Genomic DNA, 23,707 nt, shown 5'->3' on the forward strand with positions numbered 1-23,707 from the left:
GGTTTCTGTCTCACACAGAAACAGCTCGGCGGTTTAAACTTCCTGCTGACGCCTCACACACGAGTCCTTACATCCCTGGGAGCTGAAGCAGCAGGTGTCAGGAGGATCTGGGCTTTCACCACTTTGACTTCATGAAATGTGTAAAATGATGAAAACCTTCATTTTTCTATTTGTGTCTCTGCAGACAGACAGCGCCTCAGCCGCGCTCTTACTGTGAAAGTGTGAACGTCTGTGTGTGATGTGGGACTGAGCGTCCTGTTTGTTTCTGTGTGTGTGTGTGTCTGTGTGTGTGTGTGTGTGGCCCTCTCATGTTGACATGTTGATGATGATGTATGTACGGCACGGCATGCTCAGAGGTCGGAGCGTTCTCTCTCCTTCTGCCCATCAGCAGCTCGAGGCCGTCCTCACAGGTGAGCTCGCTGCAGCAGCAGGAGCTTCTAAAGGCAGGTGTGTGCGTGGAGCTCAGGGGCGTCCCGGCCGTGGAACGCTGGACCAGATCTTTACCCTCTCAGGGAGACGTGATGTCACTGTGGAGCAGACGTTGTTCGTCGGGCTCCTCTGAGAGCGCCAGGTATGAGTCCTGATATCACCTGCTCTCTGCTGGACTCCACGGCTGAACCCGAAGGTGCAGCTAAGAGGTTGTAGGTGAGTGATGACCTCCAGCTCACGCTGGTCTGAGGCCGTGATGAGTAACAGGAAGCTCCCGGTTTACCGGCTCGTCTACGCTCACTCACAACCACGAGCTCTGAGACAGTGACATCACAGAGACGAGGTCCTCTGAGAGGTCTGTGCTGGGAGACGGCTCTGTGACCTGGGGCAGAGGTCACATGACAGGAAGTCTGAGCTTAGCACGGAACTCACTGAGACGCCGCCCTGCTGTTTCAGTCCTCTCCAGAGTGGAGCGGGTGGAGGTGCTGTGATCAGGGAGCAGCGTGGAGCAGGCGGCTGCAGAGGCAGCACAGAGGTGGCGAGGATGGTGGAGCCTTCTTTGTTGTTTGCAGGCACACACTCACATCAGCCTGTTACCCATCATGCCTCTGTCCCCACTGTCAGCGTGGACTCTGTGTTTATGGAGGCCGAGCCTCCTTTGTGCTCACACATCCGGGCTCTCTCTCTCTCTCTCTCTCTCCAGGAGCCATTTTGGACTCAGTTCAACTTGGCTGCATCAAACCTGTCAATCCCGCAGCGACAAAGACTCCACTTCCGGTTAGGATCATTAAAATAAAACTCTCTCCCAATCCTGCTGCACGTTTGCTGCGTGATCGTCAGCGAAGAAGAACCTGGGCAGGTGACGTCACAGCAGGGGGTCGGAGTCTCAGCGATGGAGACGGCTCAGAGACCTCCGGGCTGAGCATCGTCTGTGTGAGTCCGGAGGACGCCATCATCACTGCAACTGCAGCTAAACAGAAAGTAAGAACACACCTGCCTGCACTCACCTGCTCTCTGCACGAAGACAGAGTGTGTGTGTGTGTGTGTGTGTGTGTGTGTGTGTGTGTGTGTGTGTTTACATATCTTTGTGACGACAGAAAATTGGCATGCTACTATACTTGTGGGGACCAACAGTTGGGCTCAGGGTTAGGCTGTTAAATAGATGTCCTCACTAAGATATGAAAACGTGTGTGTGTGTGTGTGTGTGTGTGTGTGTGTGTGTGTGTGTGTGTGTGTGTGTGTGTGTGTGTGTGTGTGTGAGTGAGAGAGAGAGAGATGAAGCTGTGGTTCGATTCCTGAGTGCTGAACTTTTTGAAGGTCACGTGACAAACCTGATGGGCCTGCAGGTAAATCGGGACCATGGTCCTGCAGTTGGAGCCTCCGGTCCTTAAACAGGTGAGTGCTGGCTCAGGTGTGAATGCCAGAGGACTCAGCGAGAGTGTGACGCTTGTACATTCAGTGGGGACGTGCACGTTCATGACCGAGCAGCTGCACAGGCTCAGAGACCGCTTTTATTTTGAAAGCGGAAGTAGGTAGGGTCTGCGGGTGGGGGTCGCTGCAGCTTCACCAGACTTCTGTAGCCCGTCCAGAGCGAAAAGGACGGAGAGAGAGGCGGGCAGAGGAGAGCGGGGCTGCGGGCTATGCACGCGCTGCTGCTGGTTCGGGACCGAGACTGACCCCCCTACACCCACACCCACCCACCGGGCCGGGCCGCCGCTGTCCGCCCTGCACGGCTCCAGAACCGCGAGGAGATCTGCGAGGACCCGCTGGATTATACACACACACACACACACACACACACGCAGCCTTTAAACCTGGAGGACCCAGAGAACATGTGGCTGTCCTGGCTCACCTGCGCGCTCGTGCTGGGAACTCTGTGTGCAGGTAAGCACAGCTGTGTGTGTGTGTGTGTGTGTGTGTGTGTGTGTGTGTGTGTGTGTGTGTGTGTGTGTGTGTATGAGAGAGAGAGACTCGGCAGTGTTTCTGCAGCACATGGCGAGGAGCGCGAGCAGGACTCAGGCTGGACCGAGGACTCCAGGACCGCCCAGGACCCCGGTGTCCTCGGTGTGTGTGTGTGTGTGTGTGTCTCCTCTGCTTTGTTTTCGGTGGCAGAGTCCCGGTCTGCCGGTGTGATGCGTTCACGGTCAGGTGTGTTTGGCTGTGTTTCCGGGTGGCTTGGCCGCTGCGCACGCGCGCATGCAGGCGGCCCTGTATTGTGTGCTCGTGCACGGTGGCGGATCAATAATCGATCAGAGGTGACGTCAGTCTCCTCTCATTCATTTTTCCATGTTTGATGTTTGGCGCGCGCTTTGCTGCCGTGCACGCGGTCGTTACTACGCCACGTCGTGGATGAATGAAACCGCTCCGTCACGTGGGCCCGTAGTAGTGGGGCGGAGGCGCGTGACACCTCCTCAGATCCACTTGTGTGTGTGTGTGTGTGTGTGTGTGTGTTCGCGCGCACGCTGGAGTGAGAGCTTGATCAGCTGACCTCTGACCTCCTCCTGGTTCCAGCAGTGCTGTGAATCACTTGTCTCTGTGCACATCTGTCCAGCTGTGCTGCCTCTTAGTTCCTGTCTGTTCTAAACTGGAGCATCCAGCTCCTACAGCAAAGGTGAACTTTGCCCCCTGTCAAAGCCCAGACAGCTGATTGGTCAGTATGATGGAGCTGATGGAGTAACACCTGAAAGTTCAACAAGCAGGCGGAGTTTAACACTGCCAGGTAAAAACAATATAACCATTAAATATATTTAACTGAGATCTGCTGCTTCAGCTACAGACAGTCTCCTCCTACACCTGTGTGACTCAGGCAACTTCCTGTCAGACAGTCTGTAGTCCGAAACCCCGAGGACAGCTGCTGGGTCACAGCAGCTTTCACTCCTGAGTAACTCCACGAATGATTGAGAAGAGACGTGTATTAGAAGGAGCTCATAGTTTCTGTCTGGGCTTGTGCTGGTGTTAGCTCCTGTTAGCTCCTGTTAGCCACTATTCTCTCCTGTTAGCCCCTGTTAGTTCCTGTTAGCCAATGTTCTCTCCTGTTAGCTCCTGTTAGCCACTATTCTCAACTGTTAGCTCCTGTTAGCCACTGTTCTCTCCTGTTAGCCACTGTTAGCTCCTGTTAGCTCCTGTTAGCTCTTGTTGTTGTTAAAGACCAATGCTGCAGTGGCCTCGCAGCAGGACCGTCCAGGTTTGGACCTGGGTTCAGCCTGTTTGTGTGTTCTGCCTCGTCTCAGGAGGATGAATAAAGGTTGGTGTTGTTTTAACGTGGCCGCTCAGCTGCTTTTTTTTGTATTGTGTTTAAAGAAGCCGAGCAGGCTGTTAGTGGTGAAAGTGCTCCGAGTTACGGGTCACTGAAGTGCACAGACTCAGTGCTCAGGTCTGTGACTGCTGCTCTGATTAACTGTCCCGTGCTATCATCACCGTCCTCATGGTTCGTTCGCTGTAAGGCCACATCGGTCTGTGTGTGTCTCAAAAGCTGAATCGTGCATAATATATTATGATGTTATTATGTTGCCTAGTAACCACTAGGGGTGCAACGGATCAAAAATCTCACGGTTCGGATCGGATCACGGTTTTAAAGTCACGGATCGGATCAATTTTCGGATCAGCAAAATAGAAAAAAAAAGACAAAAATTCTACTACGCCGTTTACTTATTTAAGTATTTTTGCCTATTAAAAACATTCAACTGAAGACTCATTCCACGCACTTATATAAAAACAAATTAAGGTGCAATATGGACATTATGGACCATGCTGGGCAGCCTCTGCATCATCTGCACATGGCCATAAACAACCAGAGGAGTCTGTTCAGTGACAGGTTGCTTCTCCCAAAGTCAAGTCCTTTGTCCCACACACCATCAAACTGTTTAACTCCTCGCTGGAGGAAAGCGGGGACAGAGGAGGGGGAACAAGTAAGCTGTAGTGCCTTTTCACTGTGCAATAGTTTTTGTTAATATCCAACGGTGCAATAGACTCACAATACTTGAAATGTGCCGTTCCCTTGTATCCTTATTCCTATTTATTCTATTTATCCCTTTTGTATACTCTGTATTTATATATGTGTAAACATTGTATATTTCTGCTCACATTCTGCAACTTCTGTGGGTGCTGTGCTACTGAAACTGAATTTCCGGAGGAACCCACCGAGAAATAAATAAAGTTTCATCTAATCTAATGTAATCTATAGGGCAGTGCAGGGCTTTGTATCTACCTCTCCGCTGTGATATAACGGGCGGTCACGGTCACGTGGCTTTCCGTTGCCCTGGAACTCCACCCATTTGTAGTTGGAGCAACAGAAGATGCCTGGGACAGTTCAGCCATAACTTTAAACTTCTCCTGCTCATACATGCTTGGAAGGATCTTGTCACTGAAGTGGACGCGCATAGCGAGATATCATAGCGTGGGTCAAGCACGTTCATCACAGTTTAAACCTTGTTTTGCACAACAGGCGACGGCCTCCCGTCTGCAGCTAAACACCCCATTAGCTTTTAGCTTTAGCCCGGTCGGACTGGGCAGCAAAGGGCTGCTTAAATGCATAAACTCCTCTGCTCCGCTACTTGGACCGCTAGCGCTACCGCTTGACAGACTGACGACGCGCACCATACACATACTTTTTTTCTTTTTGAATCTTCGGATCACGTGCGTACCGAACCGTGGAGTGGGATCGGTTCGGATTTCGGATAAACCGTGATCCGTTGCACCCCTAGTAACCACATAACAACATGTGACCCATTTTTACTCCGTAAACGTCGTCCACCACCCCATCTTTAGAGTGTTCGCTAGCTGGAATCATGGAGGCAGATGATGAAGATGTGGTTCAGGGCATTGATAACGTATCAGGACGGGATCAAATATATTGATGCTGATTGTTCAGGTGAGCAGGTCCAGATACTCAGTTCAGCAACAGCTCAGAAGAATAGAATAGAATAGAATAGCTCTTTATTGTCACAAGAACAATTTAAGGCAGTTTGGTATCTCTCCATGTGTGTGAAGTACACGACAGTGTAAGTATTTACACAATAACACAGACAAATTTACATTTACACAAGAAAAAAGATATGTACAAGTTATACATACACCTGCATACATACATATACGCACATATATGCGTACGTACATATGTACACACATTTCCACATACATGCTTACATATATACATACACATACTGTACATGCCATCTGAGGAGCAGGTGCATTGTGATCAGTGATATTGCACATTCATGGGGGGGAGGGAGGGGGGTGCTGTTGCGTCCAGAATAATTACGGTTAAACAGTTTAATACAGTTTTGAAGGAATCTTCAAGAAGATATAAAGGGAGAGGGGTTTTCTTTGGATTCTCGGTTTCCGATCAATAATTGCTGGGATTTAGTGTTCCCCTCCGTGGGGTCATTTAAAAGGCCTGAAAAAGCTGCCTGATGGGATGGAAGCAGACGTGTTCTGCAGGTTATCAAACATCTGATCAGAGCAGGCGGACGGGTCAGCTGACCTGCTCGTGGATTCATGCAGCGACAGCAGAGAGTTGAAAGTGTCTGTGACCATCCTGTGGTCATACGATGTAAGTGGCCAATAACATCGTGTGATTGGGTGAAATGACAGAGATGGAGAGGAGGGTGGAGCTGTGGAGGCAGCGTGTAAAACTTCAGCATCATCAGCTCAGGTTGGAGCTCTGGCTTCATTCTGCAGTAAAGCTCAGGCTGAGCGAGGCCGTCATGACAACACTGCAGAGCTGCTGTGTTCAGTCTGGCGTTGTCTTCCCTCTTGGTGTGAACGCCATGGTCACAGCCGGGCCTGGACCACAGCGTTTGCTCCACATCCTGATGGTGCTGCTGCAGCTTTCTTCATCGTTTCTGTGTGGCTGTCGATACCTGTGCTGTTTATTTGTTGTGTATGCACACTGTGCTGCTGTAACACACAACACACACAGCAGCACACGCCCTTCCTGTAGCCGTGCATGCACAGCAGGTACCTCACATGTACAGAGGTGTGCACGGGTCAGCAGCGTGCCGTGACATGAACACTCCGTGTTCTCCGATACTCCAGAACTAATCAGCAGGCTGAACATTGTCATGTGATTGTAGTTACGCTCGATGTGTCTGCGTGAGATGAAACAATCACAGGGAGAAACTCATCATCTAACTACGCTCCGTGTCCACACTATTGTTTTCAGTTGTTTCTGAACAGTTGTGCGTCCACACTGAAGCGCTTACGTTCCAGTCCTGCGCACGCATGAAACAGAAGACGATTCGGCCTGCCTCATTTCTGTCTCCCGTTTATTTACTTTCCGGCTCGTTGAAACGTCTCTTTGAAAAGCAGCGAGTTTTTTAAATGGATTAACAATGAGGTGGAGTTGTTGCTGCGAGTAACACGAAAGTACAAAGTTGCAAAAGCGAGTGAGAATCAAAGAATTTGAAGAAAAGCTATCTGAAGCATGTGCAGACTGATGTTAATCTTTAATAGGGCTGTCAAACAAAACAACTGCTGTGTAACGCCCTCCACTATCTTAGTTTAATTGGTCACATGACTGCATCACATGACTGAAATGCATCATCATCTCCAAAAGACTGCGGTTATGCTGTCCACACAGCGACGCAAAAACGGCGTTTTCAAATGTATCACTTTGGAGAGCGTTTTCAAAACGCTGCGTTTGCCTTGACCGGAAGCGTCTCAGTGTGGACGCGCCTCACAAACGGACGCTGAGCTGTGAGAATAAAGTCGCAGAGCTGCTCATCACTGCAGGCCTGTGAGGAGGAGCGTCGGGTTCACCTTCAGCCTGATGCTGAGCGGCGGCTCGCTCACAGTGGTGTGTGCTTTTGTGTTGTTGTTGTTTTGTGTTACCGGGTGAAACAGAGCCCAGCGTCGGGGCGTGCTCAGTGCTCCGGCTCCCTGCAGGGCCTGAACACCGAGGGGGGCTGATGAAGAGATGCATGATGGGGGATGGGCTCTCCTGGCTGCTGGCAGGAGTTAAAGGCCCAGTGTCTGTTTTTGTTCTCCTCGCAGCTCCCTCAGCTTAATGACACGGGGTCAGGAGGAGATGGGAGAGGGGGAGGTGCTGGGAGCTGTGAGGCTGCTTTAGTTTGTAGAAGGGTGGTAGCAGTCAGCATGAATGAGGAGCTTCCTGTGAGGACGGCAGGGCTTCCTGTGAGGACGGCCGGGCTTCCTGTGAGGACGGCGCTCTCTCTGAGGCTCTGAGGAAGTCTTGGGTCAGAGTGAAACCTCTCAGCAGGAATCCTCGTGAGTGTCGCTGTGCAGGCTGAACCCACGTGGTGCTGATATGGTGAATCCGAGCTCAGCGGCACTCTGCGAGAGGTGAAGGCAGCACAGTAATTATTCACGAGGACATGTTTGAGCAGACTCAGGGACGTCTCTGTCTCCCGTCCATCAGAGAGCTGTAAGCAGCGACTCTGAGGTGTGCCCGAGCTGCTCACACGTGTTCACATCCAGGTCCATGCTGGGCTCAGGTCTGAGTCCAGTCCAGATGAGCCCACAGGCTAACACTTCCACAGACATGAGGCTGTGCAGAGTCACACACCTGATTCAGAGCGGAGCTGTGGAAAAGCTGTCTCATCTTCACACTGTGAGAGTCCCTGAGTGGGCGGGACCTTCCACCTGCCGGTACAGGTACGCTTTGGTTAATGCTTCAAACACCTGAACAGAAAAGCTGTGACAGTCTCAGCTCAAACCCGTGAGTCTGACCTCTGACCTCTCAGTGACCTGCTGGAGGCACCGCCTCCTCCTGCTGCTTCAGACTTCTTTACTGTCATATCTGCTGTGACTGATGCTCGCTCTGCTGTGGGGTGGGTGGGGGTGGGTGGGGTGTGCAGGTGCAGCTGCTGTCCCGCCTCCAGTTTCCCAGGCGTGGACATTAGTGACCACAGACGGGCACCATCACCTGCTTCTCTCTGCTCCGCCTTTTATTCCCAGCAGATGGGCACCCCTCGCCAGCTCTGCCTCTCTGGGACGTCTCTTCCTGTTAAAGGGGCGTTCTTCCTCCCACTGTCACCAGCTGAGCTCAGCCTGCAGTCTTTGAACCCGTGCTGTACAAACAGGAAGTAACACGTCAGTGAGGACGGCGCTCGCAGCTCCACGCTTCCATCCATGATGATGTCACAGAGCTGTGACCTCCTGCTGTCCACCGCACAGCACAGTGACCTTCAGCCTGACTCTGACACTGCCTGACCTCACAGGGCGCCAAGCAGGGCCAATTGGCCAATCACGAGCAGCGGACGTCAGATTACCTGTGCACTCTTAGTACACACTGTGTGTGTGTGTGTGTGTGTGTGTGTGTGTGTGTGTGTGTGTGTGTGTGTGTTTACATATCTTTGTGACGACAGAAAATTGGCATGCTACTATACTTGTGGGGACCAACAGTTGGGCTCAGGGTTAGGCTGTGGGGAGGGATCTTGGTCTAGCCTGCGCTGTGGGGCCCAAAGCACACAGATCAACAATGGGGTCCAGGACACTTTATCTAACATGGTGAGCGAGGACGTGTCCCATATGAGTCAGACTAACCAATCAGAGCGCGGCGCCCTCGTGGCCCGTGGTGTGGAGTCACGTCAGTGGAAACCAGTGTGTCATCTGCTTTGTGTTGGAGGGCTGTAAAGTTTGGAGCCTTGTTGTGACAGATGGGGGGTCATTGAAAAACTGATTACTCCCTGGGGACAGACGGCCCCTCCCCCCTCGCTCAGGGGATGACCCTCTCTCTCTCTCTCTCCCGTGAGAACATGGAGGAGGGGTGGTGGTGGAAGGTGGGGGAGAGGGTCCCGTCTCCTCCCAGAGGTGACGGAGACTGTTGGCGTCGTGCAGACAACATCTAAGCTCACATTCAGGCTAGAGCTGGGCGATATAAGATTTTTTCATATCACGATATGTTTTTTTCATTTCAGGCGATAACGATATATATCACGATATAAGCCAAATAACTATATTTGTAAGATTTAAATGTGCCGTTGCTCACAAGTAAAATGTGAAATAATTAGCAGCTTGTTTTAATTAAAATATTTATTTCCCATAATAAGTTCAACAGGGAAGATGTACTTAAGGAACATGAGACTTCAGTTTCAGATAAATAAAGGCAAATATTGCAAACTACACAAAAGGCAGCCGCTAAAGCGTTTAAGTTTCAAAATAGAACAAACAAAACAGACTAAATTGTCAATTCCACTTAGAAACAAAATATTAATTCTAAAAATAAATCTTAGGTCGTTTTACAGAAGAACAGACAAAATTGACTAACTTTTGTCAATATCAAATAAACTGAGAACTAAAAGGAAATTCTCAATCTCTCCTTGTTGTATAGCTTAGCTTTTCAAACAGTTTTAACAGTTACTTTAGTCTGACAAAAGCCGAATGACGAATCAGCGCTTTCAGTCAGAGATTGAGCATGCACCGCTTTATTGTATTTCAGACTTGCTTTCGGCACAATTTACAGTGCGCGCTACTCTGTTTTTGTCAGACTTGAAATAGCGAAATACCTTCACACTACGGAACTTCTGTGGCCCTTCTGTTCGACAAGCTCTCCGGCATTGGAACCATCATCTTTTTTCTTGGTAACCTTCGCTCACGCTCTCGGTTGATTTTTCTCTAGTCGGCAAACTCATTTCCTTCATTACCCGGGCTGCACGGCTGCAAAACAAATACACATAATGCGGCTTGGCGCTTGTGCTGTTCGTAACAAGTCACGTGACGTGACGCTGCGGCTGTGATTGGTTCGGCTCTGCGCTACTTAATTTGGATTGGCTGTTCTTTTTTTTTTCTTTCTTTTTTTTAAGAGGATAAGAGAGATGAGGCCTATCGCAATAGTTTAATTTTTCTATCGAGAAAAAGTTATTTCGCAATACATATCGTTATCGTTCTATCGCCCAGCTCTAATTCAGGCTCTGGTGCAGGTCGTCCTCCCAGATCACATGGTTTTTCACCAGTGACCGCTCTGTGACAGTACGACTGTCTGTGGTCAACACTCGACAACAAAGTGCATCAAGCCAGAATTCATGAAACCATGGAGATTAAAACGGTGCTCTGTTGTGCTTATAACATGTGGAAGTAGTCAAACTGTGATGAGCTCGTGTTACAGAAACAGACCAGTGACTGACGTGGAACCGTCACTGCTGTTCATGTCACGTTCTTTGGCGTGTGGAGACGCTCACATGCAGCTTAAGAGTCGTTTTGAGTTTTCAGCTGCTGGCATGAATTTGTGGTGCTGCCAGGTTCCAGGTGGGAGGGGCCGATAAATGATGCATTTGCAGAGCGTGGGAGAAATAAACTCCATGGCAGAGTCGATGGTTACGATAAAGCCATTTTGACCATCGTAAGTGGAAAACCTGACGATACAACCCAGAGTATATTGGATATACCGCCCACCCCGAGTCTGGGTTGGCCAGACTGGATGGCTCCATCGGCTCTCTGTGATGGACCGAGACGACCAGTTCCTGTGTCTTTTGGGATCAAACGACGCGTCGACTATTAAATTAGTCGTCGACGATTTTGATAGTCGACGTAGTCGTGACTAGTCGAGTAATCGTGGCAGCCCTACTACACACCTCTGTTAGCGTTTGGAGTGGTTTTCCACAAAGTGGCACCAAGTTGGAAACAGCTGAACCAACCAGCTGCTGGAGGGAATGATACTGGGAATGATACCAGGTGGTTTCAGTTGGTTTGTGAGCAGGTCCCTCAGAGCAGGATTGGTGCTCTTTGTCTGTTTTACGAGTCGATTTGAGCTTCTGGTTGTTTCTTCAGTTGTTCGTTCTCCCGTAACTTTAGTTTGATTTCCTGCTGTATCGACCAAATTTTAATTCAGTTTAATTCAAAGTACTTGATCCACCGTCAGGGATCGTTTTGAAAACCACATGAACATGAAGTAAAAAGCTCTACAGAAGTCCAGCTTCGTGTGTGTTTGAGGACGCTGACGTGGTGAACGAGTCAGCTGATGTTCACTCCAGCTGTAGCTCCATCCTCTGCTTCTGTCTGATCTTTATGTCCTCGCAGTTTGTTCTGTGTAGATCGCTCGTTAGACCAGCGTCCATCTGTCCGCTCGCTCTCGTGGGAACGCCGTGCACATACGCTCATTGCACTGGAGTATGAACTAAGGACACAGGAAGCACAGCTATATTAGCAGAAGTCAGAGATGGCCTCATAGCACTTGTAAAAGCAGTCTGTGGTCAGCAGGAGGCGTGTCCTCACCGTGTTTGGGTCATTTAGGTCTTAAACTGGACTGAAGGGCAGGACGCCTAAATACAAGGTTCTTACCCAGCACAGGGCCTGGACTGTCTGTGGGAACCAGTTACCCCAAAGATCTGTGTGTGTGTGTGTGTGTGTGTGTGTGTGTGTGTGTGTGTGTGTGTGTGTGTGCTGTTGCATGTATATGCTTGTTTGCACGTGAGAGCGTGACCTCTGACCCCTGGTGTCTGGAGCTCACAAAGGCTCTAATAGCTGCTATGAGCTCACTTTGCATTAGAAAGCGGCGCGCTCACACAGTCGATCCATTCGCAGTTGGCTCACGTCCGCATGCGTGTCATCAGGAGACGCCGGGGTCAGAGGTCACACACTTTGACACGTATGCAGCACACAAATGTTAATGTGCATGACGGTGCAGCTGGAAGGCCGAGGGTTCGAGTCCGTGCTGCAGGCACTCGTTTCTCACACACCTAACAATGCTGCAGCTGTCGCTGATCCCGCTTCATGACGTGAACATCGACACGCTCGCCATAACGTCTGCGCCGCTGTCACCAAGGTCATGAGAACATGGCGAGGATGGGCGGCGTTATTACTGCTCTGCTGTTAGCGTCTTCGTCCATCGTTTCTCATCTGTGACCATAAACCTGCTGTCACCTGACATCAGAATGGCGTGTGTGCTGAAAGGTTAGGCGGTCTGTGAGGCCAGATTTTTGTGCGACATCAGCAAGAGCGCTCAAAGTCCTGGGTTTGACTAACGGTGGGAAAATGAACCCTGATGTTTGTGTTCAGGTCAAAGTTCAAACTTCAGCTTGATTTTATTGCTTAGATGTGATTTAGCTTCAATACATGAAGCATGGAGAGCGACAGATGGATGATGTGACAGGAGAACAAGTGCAGCAGCTCAGTGGTTGTTTCAAAGGTGTGTGTGTGTGTGTGTGTGTGTGTGTGTGTGTGTGTGTGTGTGTTAGATTATACGTGTTATTGTATCTCTCACAGGCCACCATAGCACCAGCTGGTATGAGAGAAAGCTAGCATCATTTATTTGTATTGTTATACAGACGGGACTCAAAAACAGAACAGTCATAAATCAAAAACACATTCAGGTTTTTATTCTGCTGTGGAAGTTTGTACCAGAAAGCCTCTAAATAATTCATACGGTCCTTTATTACTTTGTTACCTGGGTAAAGAGAGCCAGCACATGTTCCATGTTTCACTTTTCTTTATATCCAGTAGAGGGTGCTGTTCAAGTTCAACATCAGCCTCCTGTGGTGGTGTTGTTGTTAACTGATTGGTGAGCTAAAATAGATGTGGACATTAGGATGATGATGAGGACCGGGGATGGTGACGTGTTAGTGAGGGTCCTCACAGAGACAGGAGGACAAACGTGTGTGTGTGAACTTTGTTTAACTCGCTGCTCCCCTTTTTAACTGAAGAAGTCATCTGAGTAAATGTCAGATGACACATACACACACACACACACACACACACACACACCGTGACATCAGCACACAGGTCTCCATGGTAACAGAGGTCGACCTGCAGAGTACTGATGAGATAGTCCTTTACTGCAAACATTACTGCTGAAGCCCTTTGTGTACTCGCTGCTATTGCAGTACTCTCAGAGGTGCTGCTTTCTGTCCCATAATGCAGTGCGGCAGGTTTATTCCCGATCACCACAGAAAGATCACTCATCCATCACACGGGATCGCTTCTTTTGTCCCTGCAGCTCCTCTCTTTGTGAGGAGACTGTAGGATTTATGACACAAACACATGAAGGTCCCCCTGCTGCTCTTCACGCTAACATTAAAACTCACAGTTAGAGCTGCTTCAGTGTTAGCGGCAGAGTGGAAACTCCTGCACTGGTCCTCTCCACCGTGTTTGTGCTGTGGGAGCAGTTTTTAATGACATCATGTAACCAATAATCTTTCCAAGATGGCGTGCGTAATCACAGCCAGATTGGCGTCATCGTGGTGCCGTGATGTTTGGTGTTAAACTCTAAATAATTCCAGTTATAGATCTTGCTTGGGCAAACAAATAAACAAAGATTGACTTTTACAAGAGACAAAATGGCAAAGATGAAGAAAGTGGAAGAAGATTTGGAGGAGATTGAGCTTTCACTTAACTCACTGACGACTGAAATTGAAAAGGTAAATAAGCAACAAGGAATACTAATGTCAATGATGGGCCAAATCAAAGAATTAAAAAAACCTGATTAAGGGAAAAAACAAGACAGTGCAGTTTTTGGAAAGAGGGTGGATGATCTAGAACAGCAGGCTCAGCTTGAGGATGCGATTACTACGGGTCTGGAAACCAAACACAGGAGTTCTGCGAGAGTCACCGAGTCTGGGCGGAAAAAGAGGTGAAGACGAGTCCCCAACATGTCGATAAATAAATGTGCGACTGTTAAGGACCTTTTTTCTTTCTTTTTGAGACCAATAGATATTCCTAGAATAATTATGCGTAATGCTCGATGACTGAGATCATAAACTATGTGATTTTGAAGCTGATATTGACCCTGAAAGGAATGTGCTTAATACAATTCATGCCAGGGTGCTGGAAAGGAGAGTTCGTCCGCTAGTTGAACCTCGGATACAGGAGGAACAATGCTGTTTTCGTCCTGGTCGCGGAACACTGGACCAGCTCTTTATCCTCTCAAGGATACTTGAGGGTGCATGGGAGTTTGCCCAACCAGTCTACATGTGTTTTGTGGACTTGGAGAAGGCATTCGACCCGTGTCCTCGGGTGTCCTGTGGGAGGTGTTGCGGGAGTATGGGGTGTCTGGCCCATTGCTACGGGCTATTCGATCCCTATACAACCGTTGCAAGAGCTTGGTTCGCATTGCCGGCAATAAGTCGGACTCGTTTCCGGTGGGTGATGGGCTCCGCCAGGGCTACCCTTTGTCACCGGTTCTGTTCATAATTTTATGGACAGGATTTCTAGGCGCAGCCAAGTGGCGGAGGGCTTTCACTTGGTGGCCTCAGAATCTCATCTCTGCTTTTTCGCGGATGATGTGGTTCTGTTGGCTTCATCAGGTGAAGGCCTCCAGCTCAAGACTGGAAGCGGTTCACAGCTGAGTGTGAAGCAGTGGGAATGAGGATCAGCACCTCCAAATCTGAGGCCATGGTTCTCAGCCGGAAAAGGGTGGAGTGCCCACTCTGGGTCGGGGATGAGTTCCTGCCCCAAGTGGAGGAGTTCAAGTATCTCGGGGCCTTGTTCGCGAGTGATGGGAGAAGGGAGCCGGAGATCGACAGACGGATTGGTGCTGCGGCTGCAGTGATGCGGACGCTGCACCGGTCCGTCGTGGTGAAGAGGGAGCTGAGTGTAAAAGCGAAGCTCTCAATTTACCGGTCGATCTACGTCCCTACCCTCACCTATGGCCACGAGCTGTGGGTAGTGACCGAAAGAACGAGATCGCGGATACGAGCGGCAGAAATGAGTTTCCTCCGAAGGGTAGCTGGGCTCTCCCTTAGAGATAGGGTGAGAAGTTCAGCCATCCGGGAGGGGCTCAGAGTAGAGCCGCTGCTCCTCCACATCGAAAGGAGCCAGTTGAGGTGGTTCGGGCATCTGACAAGGATGCCTCCTGGGCACCTCCTGGGTGAGGTGTTCGGGCATGTCCCACACGGGAGGAGGCCCAGGGGCAGACCCAGGACACGCTGGAGAGATTATATCTCTCGGCTGGCCTGGGAACGCCTTGGTGTTCCCCCGGATAAGCTGGAGGAGGTGGCTGGGGAGAGGGAGGTCTGGGCTTCCCTGCTTAGGCTGCTGCCCCCGCAACCCGGCCTCGGATAAAGCGGATGAAGATGGATGGATGGATGGACAATTCATGTCACATGTGAATATTATACAGAGGAGCAATTCAGGGATAATGTTGATCTAGCTAATACATTTTCACTAATTCATTTTAATTTTGGAAGTCTTTATTGAAGCTTTGCTCCAATTAATGATTTTTTGTATAGTTTGAGAGGCAAGTTCCAAATATTTGCTTTATCTGAAACACGGTTAGATGAGAATAGGGGTTCTGTATCAATGGATACGATTTATACTTTGTAAATAGAACTAAGAAGAAGGCAGGAGGGGTGGCACTTTTTGTTAACTGAAATGTAAACAAGTTGAATATATGTCTGTGGCTATTGAAGACTGTGACAGTGGAATGGGATATAGAAACAAGAAGTAACACAATTGTTATGTGTATATTTAGGAAACCGGGGTCACAGATTGAGTTATTTACAGAGGTAGTAGAAGATTTACTGAGTAAGGTTAAGGGAAATGAGCCTTTATATTTGTGTGGTGATTACAATACTGATCTTTGGAAAGAGGCAAATGATAAGGCCGCATCAGATTTTTTTGAAGTATTATTATTATTATTTATCCTTTAATTATGAAGCCGAGTAGAATAACGGATAAATCAGAAACACTAATTAATCATATTTTTATTAATAGCTTGGAGAGTAACATTATGAGTGGCCTCATCATAAACGATAGAAGTGATCACTTGAAACCTTGGATAGCTAAGGGTCTTGCAAATGCGTGTGAAAAGAGAAATAAATTATACAGTGATTATATAAAACACAGAACTAAGAATGTGCAAATGAAATATAAAGTTTATAAAAATAAGCTGGTATTAATATTGACGAAAGCCAAGAAAGACTACTATAATAAACTTTTTCAAGAAAACAAAAACAATATGAAGAGCATTTGGAAAAGATTTTTAAAGAAGTACTGGTTCACAAGAACACACCCTCAGATCTGCCTATTTATTTTATTAAGAGTAATCAAGTTGTTGATGACAAGATCGAAGTGGCAAATGAATTTAATTCCTGTTTTGTTGGACCTACTTTAGCAAATCTAATTAGAAAAATATGATGATTCAGAATATGAGGAAGTCTGGAAAGGAGAAACAGAGTGGTTAAATCAATATTCTTAGCTGATATTACTATAAAAGAAATAGTAGCAATTGTAGCAAACTTTAAAAATAAGACATCTACTGACTGTGATGGTATAGACATGGTTATAATTAAAAGACATTAGATTGTATAATTATTCCTCTTCGCTAGATTTTTAATCTCACGTTACATTCAAGAGTATTTTCCGATCGAATGAAAGTGGCAAAAGTGATACCCTTATATAAATCAGGAGATAAGCATAGTTTTAACAACTATAGGCCAGTGTCTCTTTTGTCACAGTTTTAAAAGTGCTTGAAAAACTTTTTGTGCAAAGACTTGATAGTTTTATCGAAGAAAAAGAAATAATAAATGAAAATCAATTTGGATTTCGTAAAAGTAGATCAACGGCATTAGCATTGTTGACTTTCATTGATATTTCATCTGCAACCCATAATAATAACCGTTGGGGTATTCGTTGATTTAAAAAAAGCTTTTAATATCCTGCAACTATTTTGATTTATAAATTGTATAATGATGGTGTGAGAGGAGTGGCACTGAATTAGTTAAGGAGTTATTTAGAAAATCGGTCACAATATGTACATTATCTCGGCAATACCTCTGAAAGATTGAAGATTGTATGTGGCGTTCCTCAAGGTTCTATTTTGGGACTTTTTAATTTATATGTCAATGATATCTGTGATTTATTAAAAAGTTTCGATTTTATTTTATTTGCAGATAACACAAATTTTTATTGCTCAGGAGGTGATTTGATGTAAATAAATTATCTTTGAATCTGACTAAAACGAAATTCATGATATTTGGCAATCGTGTAAAGGAGGAAGAAGTTATTATGTCCATTAATGGAGAATTGATTGAAAGAGTTACTGAATTTCGCTTTTTGGGTGTAATAGTAGATGGAAATTTGACGTGGAAATCACATATTGAGTATATTAGAAAGAAGATGGTCAAAAACATTTATATTTTGGGAAATGTAAGAGATTTATTAGACTACAAAACAATGCGCATCTTATACTTTTCATTGTTTTTCTCATACTTTAGTTATTGTGTGTAAGTTTGGGGGAATACATATGTGAATACCATAAACCCTCTAAACTTATTACAGAAGAAAGTGATACGAATGATTCATAATGTTAAATATACAAATAAATTGTTTATAAAATCGAAGCTATTGAAATTAGGAGATTTAGTGAAACTACGGACATTATTAATTATGTTTAAGGCTAAAAATAACACTTTGCCTTTCAAGTTACAAAGTTTATTTTCAATGTGTTCAGAGGGAGAAGACAGCAGAAGGAAATTTTATTTTAAGCATCAGCTAGGTAGGACTCAATAAATTAGTCTTATTAATCTTTCTGGGTCACAAAATAAACTTTTAACATATTTTCAGGCAAGAAAGTAGCTGTGTAAACTTCAAATATCTGCTTGGTTTATCAAGACATCGCATATTTGCAGAAGTGCGCCGACGTTTTCGGAGATTACCCACCCGCTCGATAGCTAGCCGGGGGGTTCAATGGTCACTCCAGCCGGCGAGAGCAGCGGACTCCCGGCTTCATCGTTTTCAGACCCCCGCTCTTTCGCTACTCAGGTTAAACATGATATATAAGTCACTCGGATAACTTAAAAATGCAATTGTTTGCCTATTTTCGGTGTTTTATTTGTTCCGGAGTAAATCGGTTTGGCTGAGATCAAAGTTATTAGATTAAATAAAACTTTATTAATCCATCGGGTGGGTTCCTCCGGGATTTTCACACAGCTGAATAAACGTCAAACAGAAAACTGATTAAACAGAAGTGTGAGACGGTCGAGAATTTACGCCAGTGTCCTGTTATATTTTAGATAGCAAGGAGCAGACGGCTGAGTTTATTAAACTCCACCGACACAGCAGTGACGCAAATCTGAAGGCTAGACCGTCCCATTTCACAGCCTCGCACTTCCGGCCTTCTCGGTCTTTGAAGGACCCGGCCCACGTAGACCGCGAAGGCCGGGTCCTCCGAAGGATGCAGCCGACATTTTGGGACACAGCTAATGACTGTAGAAAACATGGACGACGCGACAGCTCTCCAAAAATGAAGCCAAAACGTCTCTATCGCCCCCTGGTGTCTGGCTGCAGTATAGGTCATAAACCCCGCCTCCTCCATGTTAGCGGATGGGACTGGGGTCAGACTAAAATAAATTTATTCTCCTCAGATAATTTTTTTCCAGAGATTCTTTCTTTTGTTATCAATAGTTCTCATCATGCTGATTGATGTCCAAGGGGTCTCCTTTCCCATAAGTTTGATTCTAATTCCTACCGCGGCGATGTTAAATTGGGGTGAAACGTCATCATAACAGCTTTGACTGGCAGCTGCAGTCACGGAGAAACTTGCGTATCTGTGTTCGGGAATAGCAGATAGAGCGTAGGCTCTGAGAGGAGGGCCAGCGTTTACGCTACGAAAACACGACCGAGTGTTTTAACCTGACAGCCTGAGGTGTTCTTCAGTAAACTGGACTACCCGACAGAAGGACCCGAGGCCCCGCTGCACTTTTTCGGTAAGTTAATCGTGTTTGTAAGCTAATCCGTAACTACTGTCCTTAGCTATGTCCTGAGACCTAGCTAGCTAAGATGAGCACTCGGCTGTCGGGAAACTTGTTTTGTATAGTTTGTTTAGCTAACCCGTGGAGGTGAATGAATTTACCCTTACTAAAGAAATCAAGAGAAACGTTCCGGGCTGCTCAGTCACTAATTACCGTTACTGTACTTTTATTACAAGTATTATACTGTAAAAGCAACAGGCTGCACCCTGCTGCAGCTCCTGTGCAGAGCTGAATATTAAACAGGCACGTGCAGAGGGGAGGGAGGCGGGAGGGGGGGGGAGGCGGAAGGGGCTTGAGCACCCGCCCCTTTCCTGATGGGTGCCCAAAGTGCCCTTTTGTTGAGGCAATTTTTAAAAAAAAAATTAATTATTTTTTTTTTTTAAATGTGTGTGTGCGTGTGGAGTCCTGTCTGTGCCCCTCAACAATAATATTTAACTATTAATCACAGTTTTGCTAAATAAAAGGATCTGGCTTGCATCAGTCACATGATCACCGTTAACCAATGATCGCCCTTGTGGGCAGAACGCGCTGGTTACGAGCCGGGAACGAGCTCACAAAGAGCACGCGCATTTTTTGCGGTCCGGAGCTGTAGGAGAAACACAAATTAACTCAGAGACACAGACTGATGCGACAAAACCAGTAAGTAGGTGTACAGCGCACACTGTAGTCTACAGCACACAGGAGTATTAGCTTATCACGTACACGTTGGTAAGTTGTCTTGTGGCAACTGACGAACTGAAACAAATGAGCGTGCTGTGTGTGCAACAGCGCAACAAACTTTACCTGTCCTTTTATTAACTGCACATGTAGTGCTGGTCATAGCTGCTGGCTCACTGGGTAAGGCTGTCATGGGTCTGTAGCTCTGTCACCGTTTTAGGGAACATATTTAGTTTTAAAGTAAGTTACAGGGCTTTTCCTGCCTTTCTGGAGGGCTTATATTTCACTTAAAACGATCTAATATGCATGTCCACATAATAATGGATTATTATAATTATAATATTTAAAAAACACGCTGTATTTTAAAGAATATACAATAAGAAACAGATTATATTAGATTTATATTTTAAATAAGACAAAATGCTGATTTTACAGCAGCAAAATTATTGTATCTCTACAGTTTAAAAATGTAATAAGCTTTCTGCCTGCACAGAGTGGATAGTGAAACAAATGGAATCATCATAAATACATTATTATAAATTTGTTACTTTTTTCCCCTCATTGCTTTATTATTGTAGCTGTAGTAATAAATAATAAGGGAAGGATTCTGGATCAGCACCATGATGGAAACTTGTGCCCACAGTATATACAGTATTCTGAAGAAGGTCTAAAATGTCACTGTGTGTGCATGTGTGTGTTTTATGTATATGGATTTTTGAATTATTACTCATAATATAACATTGTCCAGACATGGCTGGTAAGGACATGAGGAGGAAACAGTGGGAGCTGTGTGAGGCTACTATAGGCAGTGGATCCCTCAGCAGCTGGATTACAAAGAGAACAGGTAACATTAACACATGTACCAGTTGTTGGAGAGATATTCCAGTATAAAAATAATAATAAGCACAACTGGAATGTTTTGCTTCTATAACATTTTTCTGTCATCATTTTATTATAGATTAAGTGTAAGAGTTGTTAAGTGTGGATAATTAAATAATAGTTTATTGCAATAGCAAGTTGTGCCTTGTTCTCAGATGGACAGCAAGTGGAGAGTGATAGATGAGATGAGGGGATGGAAGGAGGGAGAGAGGCAAAGAGTGATTCACAGGCAGGGTCTAGTTTATTTCTCAGTTTTTTGTTGCCTTATGGTTCCAAGTGCTGTCACCAATCTTTGCATTTTGTTATTATCTCATGACACTTGTTTAATCAGCTACCATCACTCACAGTCTTATGTTAAAATCTCAAAGGACAGCATTATATGTTTGATATTAACAGTAACTCTGGGCCTCTGTAGAGTGTGCAGATGATCTCATCGCTGTCTAAAAATGGATAACAAACATAAGAAGTGCTGAATCCTTCAATAACACAGACTATTAGAGTAACAGGTGTGTAGCATCGCTAACTAGCTAGCAACAAGCCTCCAACACAGTGCGTATGCTAGCGGCTAATCTAACTAACGAATTAACAACAAAGTGATTTTAGAACTATAAGATGATAAGCTGTGTGTCTTTTTTTATAACAGTGACATGGTTGTATTTACCTTAATTAAACGAGTCGTCAGTCGCGGTAAACCAGCAAAAAAACTGGAGCAGCCGGGCTACGTAAAAAGTGTAGGGGGGCGTGTTTGCGGTCACGTCCAGCGGGTGTGTGGGCGGGAGCGTTACACAGTCGCTCCACCTCAAGTCACTACTGCGCAGACTCTGGCCGTTTCTCAATATGTGTACTTGTGCGTACTTGCGTTCTCGTGTGCTCGTGATACGTCATCAGTCGGAGACCAAGTACTGTTCCAATTCGAAGTACGCATCAAACCGAAAACGCGAAAAAGTCCTGGATGTGTTCTCGCTCCACCCGTTTTATCGAGCATGCATCGGTGGTGACTTGTGTGGACTTGGTACAGCTAAATATCCCAGAATGCATTTCGTCCGAAACTCAGACAAAGGCCGTTTCTCAATTCTCAAATGCGTGATGCGTGCTCGCGTTCTCGGCGAGTCCGCACTCCCGTGCGTTCTCGGCCAGTACGTACTCGCCGAGAATGCGAGTACGTTCTCACGTACTTTAGAATTGAGAAACGGCCTCTGGCTCCAAATTTGCAAGATGGCAGCCTCCACAAGCGGGATATTTTGGCTTCATTCTTGCACAATGGGAGGAGGCGGAGTCGCGTCATCCATGTTTTCTACAGTCAATGGTAGGACTACACAAAGATTAATGAGTCCAACGGTCAGGGGTATACGACTGTGGAAGTTTCTTCATTGTAACCTAAAGAATTGTACAAATTTTTTTTTTTTCCAACAATATCTTTATTGCATTTCAAAAGTACATACAGAAATTGGAGTACTTCCACAGCAAAGGAGACATCCAGGGCAACTAAGTTATTGTACAACAGTCACTCGCCCTCCCTTGCAAATCAGACATCTATAAGATGTTAGAGAGCAACAGTTAAGTGGAGGTACAAACTATATGACCCGTAAATAATAACTCAGTCAAACAAAGGAAAAGAAAAAGAAAACACAACCCCAAAAAAAGAAGAAAGAAAAAGGAAAAAAAAACAAAAAAAAAAACATATAATAATAATAATAATAATAATAATAAGCTTCTCTATTTCCAAGGGTTGCTCAACACCAACTCGGTTACACTATTGTGCATGGTTCAAAGTTACAGACTCAAATGTATAAGTCACACAGCATTAAAGATCAAGTATAAAAGAGATTAATTTAGGAAACTGCAGAGGACCATCAACATTTACACCCCATCTGCCCCATCCACCATACTACCAAGATCCATATTTCCCATATATTGCATAAAGGGACCCCATATGTTTTGAAAAAGTGGTAGTTTCCCCTTGATAATGTAAGTAATTTTTTCCATAGGCAAAGTTGTGGACAATTCCTTAATCCAGTTAATATATTTTGGTTTACTGGTCTTCCTCCATGAGAGTGCTATGACTCTTTTTGCCAGCAGTAGACATAGGTCCAGGGCGGTAATTACCTTTCTAGACATAAGATGTCCATCAGGATATAACCCTAAAATAAAAAGTTTAGGGTCAAGAGCTAGTTGTGTACCCAATATAATATCCAGAGCTTGTTTAATCTCTTTCCAAAACCGTTGTACTTTATTGCATTCCCAGACACAGTGGAAAAACGTCCCTTTCTCCTCACCGCACCTGAAACACAAGTCTGGGGTATCACCATTATACTTATTAAGCTTTTCTGGAGTCACATACGTCCTCATTAGCCAATTATATTGCAATACTTTGAGACGAGTACTGGTAGTTTGTGTTTGCGCTTCAGCACATGCCGTCTCCCAGTCTTGGAGGGTAAGTCCTCCGTAAATCTTCCCTCCAAGCATTAAGTTTTCCTAAAGAAGATTCAGGGGACCCTCTACTAACATATTATATAATTTGGAGATTATTCCTTTTCCAAAGCAATCTCTTTTCATTTCTGTTTCCAAAATGGAAAACGGAGGGATTGACAAACACTGATTTTGAGATGATCTAATAAAGTTTCTCACTTGTAGATATTTAAATCGATGTTTGCATGGGATATCATACTTGGAAATCAACTCCTCAAATGACATCAAAATCTCACCCTCTGATCCCATGAGATCCCCTATTGTCTTTAAGCCTTTGTCAGCCCACTTCCTAAAACCAGGGTCTGCTCTGCCTGGAGGGAAAAATTGATTACCCCATATTGGGCTAAAAGCGTGCGAAGGAGGTGGGTTCACCCAGGTATTTTTAACCTGATACCAGACCATAATCATATTTCTGACTATAGGATTTTTGTCTTTTTTCAACATTTTGACTTTCGCTGAGTATAGATACTGGGGAAGGGAAGAGGTACTGAACTGTTTTCCATATTTGTCCAAGGCGGGGGATTTATCTGTAAAATAATACATCATAGTCCTCAATTGGGCTGCCCAATAGTACCAAAGTGGATTGGGACATTTGAGGCCTCCTCTGTCATACTGGTAAGTACAAGAGT

General features: G+C 45.9%; 1 protein-coding gene across 2 annotated transcripts in view; it reads left to right on the forward strand.

Annotated features, from left to right (window-relative positions):
* The first annotated feature begins 1,954 nt into the window (after window positions 1-1,954).
* Window positions 1,955-23,707, forward strand: part of LOC116336526 (activin receptor type-2B-like) — a 45,366-nt gene continuing 23,613 nt past the window's right edge. For both annotated transcript variants that reach the window (XR_004200705.2, XM_031760431.2), the window contains exon 1: window positions 1,955-2,313. Coding sequence is in view for 1 of the 2 variants with exons in the window: in XM_031760431.2 (XP_031616291.1) it covers window positions 2,262-2,313 (52 nt within the window). In the remaining variant the exon portion in view is untranslated. The remainder of the gene's footprint in view (window positions 2,314-23,707) is intronic.

The sequence above is a fragment of the Oreochromis aureus genome, linkage group 9 (assembly GCF_013358895.1).
Source record: "Oreochromis aureus strain Israel breed Guangdong linkage group 9, ZZ_aureus, whole genome shotgun sequence".
NCBI lineage: Eukaryota > Metazoa > Chordata > Actinopteri > Cichliformes > Cichlidae > Oreochromis > Oreochromis aureus.